The 10,628-nt window shown below is 36.1% G+C and overlaps 1 protein-coding gene across 2 annotated transcripts in view; it reads left to right on the forward strand.

The window, feature by feature from the left end:
* The window catches only part of LOC140510517 (doublecortin domain-containing protein 1-like), a 103,955-nt gene extending 102,542 nt beyond the window's left edge, over nucleotides 1–1,413 (forward strand). For both annotated transcript variants that reach the window (XM_072619253.1, XM_072619254.1), the window contains exon 5: nucleotides 509–1,413. In XM_072619253.1, the coding sequence (XP_072475354.1) occupies nucleotides 509–649 (141 nt within the window). In that variant the 3' untranslated portion in view covers nucleotides 650–1,413. The remainder of the gene's footprint in view (nucleotides 1–508) is intronic.
* Nucleotides 1,414–10,628: the final 9,215 nt, after the last annotated feature.

The following is a 10,628-nucleotide window of genomic DNA, read 5'->3' on the forward strand; positions in this document are numbered from 1 at the left end:
TACTTTGATAATGGCAATGAAAAGGTTAGTATGAAATTGCTTATATGTTGATTATGTTGCATGAATAATTTCACACATAATATTTTAGATATATAAGAGCCCCAACAGGAAGCTACATCCAGAAACAACATGGATCTTACAATTTTATCAGGACAATGCAAGTAGATTTCAGCAAGGTTGGTTCCAACTCATCTGTGATAAATGAGAAGATAAGGCAATCAGTGCACACCATGACACTCAGTGCCGCTAGTTAGGCACACTTCAGAACTATTCAGGTGTGCTCACAAAGCTTATGAGTCTTACATGGGGTGGGGGGTGTCTCAATATAAATACATCCTTCATGGTGGCCACTAGTAAGGCGGGAGTTGCCTTTCTAAGACTTAATCCAGGTCATATATAAATAATAGATGTTAAGATGTTAGCTCTGATGTTGGGGCTGCGTCTCAGGCAGTGTATTTCAGTTGGGTCAAAAGAATGTATTTTTTCTTTTTTTTTCCCCATTGTATAGTTTCTCTGCTTGAAAAACGCCTGCAAAATTCCATCATACCTTTGCAGGGACTTGTTTGGGTGGCTAAGGGAGAATGTTCCAGCCCCTCAGGAGCTAAGGTGTACATTCAAGGAGTTCTATTGGCCTTGCACCAACGATTAAAGTCTGCAAAAAACTGTTGTAAACAGGTGAGTTGTCCCACTTTTAAAATGGCTTCTTTCTTTTCTTCTTTATCATTTAAAAAAATGTACTTGTTATATAGAGGCAGTGATTGACACTGTGTCCTAAAGAGCTGTGACATGTATTTCATGAGCTCCACTACCCGTGAGGGAGCCAAATGCTTCGCCTCTAATCTCAAAGCTAACAATAATGGAGCTAATTGTATCTGTCTTTCGGTGTGGGATGTCATATGTGTCATCTCTTTTTGGTGCACACTGTGCAAGATGAAGGCAACTCCTTCTGCGGAAATTCTATAGGCAGTGATTTTAAACGAGAAAATGAATAGCCTCGAATGCACTTGTAGGTTTAAAGATTCAGTCTACTGTTATTCTAATATTCTTCCAAGAAGTCCTTTACAATCAAGTTGGAGCTGATAACGTAAAAATTGTGTAATATAAAACTGGAGTTGTCTATGTGAGTTAGCTTCAGTGTCAGGATACTAATTCCATTCCATTTAATTTTTTTGTTTACTTCCTATTTGCTTATTGAATTTGAATAAATATTCATCCTAGAAATACAGAAGTACCATTCATATGGCTATATGTGATTAGCCCATGTCTTCCCCTTTAGGACTTAATATATCCAGGCAGAATTTTAAATAAATGTTTATAAAGACATTGTTACTTAAAGATGCTTTTGATTGATTTAAGCTAAAGTAAAATTCACCTGCTAAACAGTGATGGACTTTGATGAAATTTGGAGTTAACCAAGGTGATTTGAGCCTTGGGTTAAGGGGTTAGGGACATGATCTTATAATATCACACAGGAATTATATGTCACATTGCCAGCTTAGAGTTTCCTGTTCAGAATTGGATTTGTGATCTCAAGCCCTAGACTGTTGGAAAATGAATGTTTCCCAAATCTCAGGCTGTCCTCTGTGTTCATGGGGATGGGGTGGGAGAGTGGGGGGGAGGGGTGGGGGTTGGGAAGGGAAAGCAGCATGCCCAGCACAGTGTTCACACAGCACCTCCTGCTGTCTGGTCGTTAGAAGGGAAATTTGTATTCACTCTGAAAGAGTCAACTCTTCCTGTCTTGAGCTAAGATATACTGAAAGCCAACAAAGAATAAGCCTTTGAGTAACTTATTTGCAAAAGGTGAATGATTTACCAAATTAAATGATTTCAAAAGGATTAGAAATAGCATGGGTAATGACGCTATTTATTATCTCTGAAAAAGAATGAGTCCAAACTCAATCTGAAAGTTCTAAATCAAAATGATCCATAAATAAAAATCAGTGTGGAATCTGAGTTTTATTCATCTTGAATTAATATTTACCTCGTTTAATTTAACCAAATTTAACAATGACATTAATTAAAAAAATAAGCAATATTTTAATTGACATTTTTCTTCACTAGGAGACTTGCTAGATTATATATATATATGCATATATAATATATTCAGAGTGAAGTCATTTATATATGTCTTTGATAAGTGATTTGTGTTTTCTTGAACAATTTTAATAATTAAAAACATCCACTAACAAATAAAATATGTACAATTAAAAAACTCACAAAGCACTTTTCACATTAAATTTTAAAAAATGAAATTTAAGTATTTCCTTAATTTTACTAGAAGTGAAATACTCCCCTATCCTCTTTCCCACCCCCTTTACGGAACCCCAGTAGCATGGCCATGAGTTATATTTTTCAAAAATACAGTTCCAACATAGTTTTTCTTCACTTCAAAACCATTAACTTAAAAACCAAATGGATAGAGTTCCATATTCTTGTGTGAAAATGGGGAACTTTGAAAGGCGCTTAAAAGATTCTATTGGTAAACTTTAAATTCTTTCTACTACAAAACAGATGAAAATGAAATGAGAACATTATTAGCTGTTCAGGTCAGAATACTACTCTGTGCCAAGAGTTCCTCATTTAAAATGATCACATTCTCTTCGGCTTTCCACGTGACAGTTAAAACCTTAACATTCAAGATAGTTTGGCTTTTAAACTCTCTGTACTCTGGTAACTGTAAATGAAATTCCTTCTGTATCAGTGACTGCAAATTCTTAAGGTTCTGTTTTCAGTAGATTGTGTGTGTGTGTGTGTGTGTGTATGTATGTATGTATATGTGTGTGTTTTCCTTTTATTAGTTTTTTTTTCTCCCCCCAATGGAAAAACAAGCTCAGTAGCAGGTTATGCACACACCACAACTTAGGAAGACTTGATATGCATTTCCATGTGAGTCTACCAAATCTTTTAGACATGCTCAATTGTCTATATTGTTGGGTCTCTTTTTCAGAGTGTTGTTACGCAATGACTTAATTTGAAATAATTTCCATTGTTTAGCTCATCACTGTAGAGAGGCCATTATACATGACCAGGTTCTTGCTCCTTGGGTCAACGTTGGTTAAGTGTGGCAAGAGCTTTGTGTCTGAGTGGGATTTCTCAGCAAATGTCCCTCTTAGCATTGACGAGCTTCATTTAAGCCCATGTGCACTTCTTCTGGCTTTGGAAAAAGTCTTTCCCACTTAGTCTTAAGGAGATGATGTTATAATTAAGGAGAGATAATTAAGTTGGCAAAGTGAAAAGAAATGGTTCCTCATTCTTTGCCTTCTTGAACAGAAAAATTGAAGTTGATCAAATATCCCATTGTTTAAGATCCAGCCCACTGTTTAGAATGTTGCTTCTTTCTCTCTATATGGACCCTTCTGACTAAGAAACCTTCATTTTGCTGGGATTTTGTAAAGAAATTGCAGCTCCCCTGCTGATGAGCCAAGGTCCTAAAGTACAATTACTTTAAAGCAAATTTTGTGAGGAAAAAAAAAACTTTTGAAATGAAGCGGGAACTGCTGACTTTATATCAATTTACATTGTTGTTGCTACAGTTTAGAAACCTAAATTGATTTTTACAGTAAGTGATCACAAATCAGACTTACTGCGCTAGGGTGGTCTTATGACAAATACTGTATTTGTGTGCATGAGATTGTCTAGGGGAACATTATGAAGTTACTTGGGCTTTCATTTATCACATTCACTTTCTTAAAAATAGAAACACTTTTAAAAATTATTCAGAGTGAAGCAAGAGATATTAAAATGCATTAGTAATCTTAGAAATAGCATAAACCTGTTAGGATGAAATGTAGTTAACACTTTCAATGATGGGGGCTGTTCCAGCTCATTAGCATTCTTGTTATGTAGTTGGGCTGTTGGTGGGGGTGTTGAAGTAGGAATGCCATTGTGCTGCGTCCCAGTGTTTGGGGACAAACACTGCTGTGGAAAGAACGTGTGAAAAGACCATAGTCCTGTCAGTGAATGAGGAAGGCTGTGCTTTCTGTATGCTTCAAGCAGGGAGGCTGTCATTCAGAAGGCCAACACAGCCAAAGAAAGGCCAAAACACAAAACTGAACTACCTTTTAAAATGATATTAGTGATTTTAAAACACAGTCTTCTTTTATTTATGATCATACATAAATGCCATTAGTTGGTGTCAGTAAACAAACTATGTGCCAGTCTTGGGAGGGAAAAACAGCTACCACACAACACTGGAGATGCATAAGGTCTCTGGAGCTCTGTCATGGAGATGTATAAATAATTATTTGGAAGAGCTGATTTGCAATCTTAATTACAGATGTGATGGGGAGGGGATTCATCTGGTCTTGTTTCCATAAAATCATCCAATTTGAATATTATTTTGAATTTATTTTATTTTAAACAAAATTCATGCTGATATGGAGATGGATAAAAATAATAGCAAATCTTTTTCCCCCTTTAAATAGACTTTAAATAGACTTACTGAAACATTAAGTGACCCTTCCAATCATGGCAAGCTGGACAAAGCATAAGATCTTCACCCATTGGCTAGTCCCTACTGAAAATTCAGAAAATGAAACAAAGGAAGCACACTCAATTGACTGTAACCCTTCGATCACCCACCATTTTAATGATGAGAAGCCTAAGAGGCATTGTCATCATGGTCTAGAGCTTCCAAGGGCTTCCATTGTGGGCTAGGGAAGGAGCTGTTTTTGTTGTTCCATGCTCTTAATTTGCAGCAGGAAGGTAGGAAACCATCACTGCTGCCTACAGATTTTTAACCTGCCTTTCAGGTCAGCAATTTCTACTGATCAAAATTAAACTTCTTCCAAAAGTGCTGCTAGATCCTGGAACGTGGTCGCCACTGGACAATTTCTTAGGATTTAGCAAACTGCAATAAAACTATTTTTGTTTTGAAAACTTCTCATCTTAAGTTAGCCATTTGGACTTGACTGGCACTTGAGTGAAAGCTGTTTATTTCTCTGCCTGAGGGATGTTTTCTCTTGTTGATGTACATGCCTGGGTACCGAATATCCAATGAGCAAGCTTCCTTTGGAATGCCATGATGTGCAACCTTTTGCAAGTTCCAGTTCGGAAGCATTAAGTTCAAAAGACTCATAATGCATTCATTGTCAGTGTTTCTTCTATTGCTTTGTCCCTGACTTTGGAAGGAATGCAGCCAGAGATAGGGAGGGGAGCAAACTTAGATCATTGAAATTTTTTCCTTTTACAAATCAATATAGGAGTTTGTGGTTAAAATTCCCTTTATTTGCTTATTAAAGTAACCAAGCTTTAGCAAAATTTCTGGATTGTGTAAAGTATTATACTTTAAAACTGTTTTCCAATCCTGCCTGTATAAAAAGTAAGATCAAATCAATAATGATGAAAATAGTTCTTTTCAGATGATCACTATTCTAAAGGATCTCTATATCACATTTAGCACAAATGCAGTTCATTTATTGCCAAAAGTATTTTAAAATTATGTTAGAGGATAACTGAGTTATCCTCTGCCATCTTCAAAGGATCAAGTGACCCAAATTTGTTTCTCTTTCTGCCGTTACAGAGTAATAACTATTTCATTCTCACTTTCTACTTGTACATAAAAACAATCTGGAGCCTTTGGTGATCTGGCCTGCACATGATACTATATGGGAAATACTTAAAATTTTGAACAAACTTTTTGATGTCTAAATCTTGAACCGAGCCCGTTTTTTTCCAGCATAATTTTTGACAAAAATAACATAAGTAAGTGTTTCAGTCATTCTGAATTTAAAAGAAAAACATTTTCCTTGAGGCTACTGATAAATCATCTTCTAGAATATTGAGTTATTTACAGATTGGCATGATGATCAAAATTTTTTCCTGCAACCAAGCTGCATTCTAGTTACCTGAAGTATTTTAAGAACCTTAAAGTTGTGTCTTTTTCCAAGTGTCATGCTTTGAGCAGGCCTAACATCAGTTAAATGAAGTGAAAATTGCATTCTTGTCTTGATAGAGATGAAAATGGATTTCTGGTCATGAAATAGATGTAGTTGTCACTTTTTAAAAAAGGTGTCAGCAGTTTGCCTGAGCGAGTAAGGTGCCAATTCAGTATGACAGTAAACTTGTGATCTGAGCAATCAATAAAATACTTCAATAATTTCTACTTCATTACACTTATAATAAGAGGCTATAGATCTGTGGCACATAAAATGTTGATAAAGAGGCTCCGAGGGGACGGGTGAGGATTTCCTCATGGGTACAGTCAGTACAATGTTGCCATCTAGAGTTCATGCATAGGTAATTATTGCAAGGAGGAAAACCATAGAAAAAGAGTGCCAAAATGATCATAGGTGACTGTTTATTTTCCATAATTTTTCAGTGACACATGTGTCTCTGTCGGGAGCAGTTCATTGGCCTTGTCACAAAGCTGTTTGAGTCAAGAGAGGAAAACGAAAATCTACGTTTTTCTCTAATTCCTTTGGCATGGTTTCTACCAAAAACTGATGTGCCCTGGAAATGTTTTAATTGGCTTAAAGTGGAATTTTTTTCTTTAATAATGTTGATCATATGAATCAGTTAGCAAAAACCCAGAATCTGTAAGGATTTATTGTCTTTTTATCTTCATAGCCTTTATTAAAGCAGATCAGAACGTGTTTGTGGGTAGCTGAGGGAGATAACCTTGTAGCATTTTCTTCCTTGTGGTCTTCCAAATTAACTCCAACCTTTATGAAGTAAGAGCCTATTCACTTAAAAAAACACATTGTTTAATAATATATCTTAATTAGGCTTTAAAACCCTGAAACCTATCTGTCATATTTTATAAAATTCCATAAATATTCATGCTCTCAAAGAGAGCACAGAACTTTCAAGACATATATTGACATGAATATTATCATAGAGTTGATTTCTTTGGGGATTGTCAGTGATCAGAGCCTCCATACTCACTAACCCTTTAAAATAATTAGTATCTTTTTTGGGGGGAGGGGGAACAAATTAAAAATAAAATTTTCTGAACTGAGTTTTGGTTTGATGTTAAGGCTGATTTCTGAGTGAACTGAGGAGAAGTCTATACTTTCATAGCTGTAAACAGAATTTGAGATTTTTTATTTCCTTGGGAGCTATGCCCCCCCCCCCAAAAAAGCTAATCAGGTAATTGATAGAAAATAAGAAATGACTGCATATAAGTGACTTGGGATGACTTGCATTAGGGGCATGAATTCACAAAAGCACAACTTGACTTCAGATGGAATTAACTGATGTTGTACAAAAGTTGGGGGAGGGGAAGAGATGCATGTCTCTTCTCTTTCCATTTACTTTCTTTCCTTTCAGCAAATCTTTGTGTACAGTATTGGGTAACTCAACGAGGCTGCCCAGAGAGTACCAAATTGGTATAAATGTTCCAGCAATATATTTTTATTCTCATGTGAAAAGGTTTCCATGATTAGCTTCCTTTGGTGCGCCCAAAAGGCATGTCGAGCTTTGTACAAAAATGACTCTGCAAGGTAGAAAGAACATGAACTTCCCTCTGACCAAACTATATTCTGAAAGGGCTGTTGAATTACAGAGGAAAGCACATTTGCTGGCATTTTTCATCTAATTCAAGACAATTTTTAAAATAAAAGAACATGAGCTGAAGGATTTTTTAAAAAGGAAAATGACATTGAGCACAAATGGTTGCATCTTCAAACTTGAAAGTAAATTCAGAATTGTTCTGGTAAAATACGTGAAAGTAGGCCTGACAAATTTTCTTTAAATTACTCAGCCACCTACAGGTATTATTGCCTAAGACTCTTTTGAAATGAGAATAAATTTTATAGAGTTACAGCGGCAAAGTGAAAGAGTGTGTTTGATAGATTCCCTGAACAGTTTCAACACCCACAGGTATTATTTGTAAGAAAACAATCAGGCAGAGTCTTCAGCTGGTTAGAGAGGGCACAGCATTCTATCTTCACCTGACATCCTATCTGTTCTGTCAACATCCCGGGCCCCCCGCCTGCTACCCCCTCCTCCCAAAACAATGCTCCCTGAGAGCCTTGTGTGAATGGACAAGAATATGAATGTTGGTTTCTTGTTTTTTTTCCCCTTGAAGAACTGAAATGTTATTGAAGTCACATTGTTAGGGGGAAAAAATCCGACAGTCTTTAGGATTGATTGGTATTTTATATTATCTATTCTCACTGAATGGGGCTATCTCTGAATTGGTGGTCCAATAGCATCCCTGGTTATTCAGAAGTCTTTAAGATGATTGATTAAAGAGTAAGAAGCTAGAAGCTATTTTTGGAAATCTTTGCTGGGCTTTTCTTTATCCAGAGAGATAGTGATTTTTCCCACACCTTTTTTCCCTTTTTAATTTATAGCATCGAAAGTTTGGATTGATATCAATCATCGTTAGGCATCTCTAAATTTAAATCCTGGAGAGCTTTACTAGTTGTTTATATGAGGCCATGTCAAAAGCCATAGTGACATTGCTTTTTACGTGCCTGAAACACCACATCTAAATATATAGTGACCCTAGTTTCTGCCCTTTAAAGTTGACTGTATTTTCATTATTGTTGCTATAAAAAACCAGAGTTTTAGAGCTAGAAGAAGCTTTGGAGAAGTTAAGATTTAATGCAAGTGTTTTGCCCCAGGACATCTAGCCAGGAAGGGAACAGAGATGGGACCCAAATTAGAGTAATCTGACTCAGGGTCTAGAGATTTTCCTACAACCCCATCTTGGGTCTCTTAAATTCACTTTAGTTATTCTTTTACGATGGGGTTTACTTTTTAGTTTACTTTGACAGTGGGGTCATGTGTAGACCCCATTGGGAACATCACAATCTCCTATTGCCTCAGTTTCTTCAACTGTAAATGAGGAGTTTGGATTAACTCTGGCTCATTTAGGTCCCTTCCAGCTCAAGAGTGATGATCCTCTGTATCTCATGGCACCTGCTTCTATTGTCAACAAGAAGATGTTTATCCAAGACAATTTTTCTAATCACCTGAACTTTAATGTATTTTTCAGGCTAACTTTAAAAAATAGAAAGATTTTTCACTCAGATTTTATTAAATGATCTTCTTTTTCATGTGCAGTTAGGGTTGGGGAAAGAGTATAGGACCTGGAATAAGGAAGAGTTAAGTTCTAATTGTATCTCAGATACTTACTTGCTGTGTGACCCTGGAAAAATCACTCAATCTGTCTGCCTCAGTTTACTCAACTGTAAACCAGGGATGCCTGCATCTCAGAGTTGTGAGGATAAGGTGAGATAACATACGTAAAATGCCTTGTAAACATTAAAGGGAAATATGTTGTTGTTCAGTCGTTTTTCAGTCTTGTCCAACTCTCTGTGACCCCATTTGGAGTTTTCTTGCAAAGATGCTGAAGTTATTTCCTATTTTTCCTTCTCCAGCTCATTTTACAGATGAGGAAACTGAGGCAAAAAGATTGAAATTACTTTCTTAGGGTCATATAGCTAATAAGTGTCTGTGGCCAGATTTGAACCCATGAAGATAATCTTTCTGACTCCAGACCTGGCACTCTATCTATAACACTACCTAACTGTCCAAAGTGATACATACATATAATATATGTAATGTATATGTGATATAGATATAAAATATGTAAATACTACCTATAATTATTATTATTTTAAGATGATCAGTTTGCCTTAATGATAAAATAGGTTACTCATAGCTCTCTTTTATTCATATCTCAAATTTCTTAACTTACACAACCAAAAATTTAAGAAAAATGAGACAGTATCTTTATGAACCCTTAGGAATCTTGTTATGCATTAGCTGTTAGGCATGAAAGAAGAGAAACTGCTTGAACAAAAGGGTGATAACCAAGCACTAAGCTTCCATAATCTGTGAATGGTACATCTGCTGAAACTTAGATATTCATAAAGGTATCTAAAATTTACTTGTTGTAGAGGTGATCCGCTCACAGCGTGAGTGCTGGTAGTGAGGAAGAGTCTTTTTACAGGATTGGAGACTAATTCATTCCTCTGAAGCAAAGCAAATCCTGAAATCCAATCATTTTTAGAATGTCAAATAAAAATGCAGGTCATAGAGTATTCACAGTCTAACCACCAGATGGACACCTTTTGGTTCTTTACAGTTTCTGCACAACCTGAGCTGAAATGTTAAGTTTTTGGTGGTATGCTGGAGCCAGCTCTTACCAGCCAATGAGAGCCGATTGTTAAATTTTCTGTGTGAACATTTTAACCTTAGAATCCACAAAGATTATGAATCAAGGCTTGATTTATTAATTGCCTAGGTTTAAGAAAGGGATGGAGAATATGTTAATTCTGGTTAAACTTAAAAGTGTTATTTTAAAAGAGCCAGTTATTAAACATTTGTCACCATAACCCAAGCTATTCCAATTTTAGCAAACATTAGTCAGCTACTAAAAAAAATCATGAGTATAGCAACTATGTGGAGTATTGAATAAAACTTTGAGCCTAGGGCCAGAAAGACCTGAGTTTGACCTGCCTCAGATTCTTAGCTGTATGACCCTGGACAAATCACTTAACCTCTCCGCCTCAGTTTTCTCATCTTTAAAAAGGGGGTAATAATAGTGCCGACTTCACAGAGATTGTTTTGAAACTCAAATCTGATAATATGTAATATGCTTCGCAAACCTTAAAGTGCTTTGTGCTGTTATTATGATCATAAGAACATAGATCATAAGAACATTGAATCATCTG

Source organism: Notamacropus eugenii, chromosome 6 (assembly GCF_028372415.1).
Source record: "Notamacropus eugenii isolate mMacEug1 chromosome 6, mMacEug1.pri_v2, whole genome shotgun sequence".
Lineage (NCBI taxonomy): Eukaryota > Metazoa > Chordata > Mammalia > Diprotodontia > Macropodidae > Notamacropus > Notamacropus eugenii.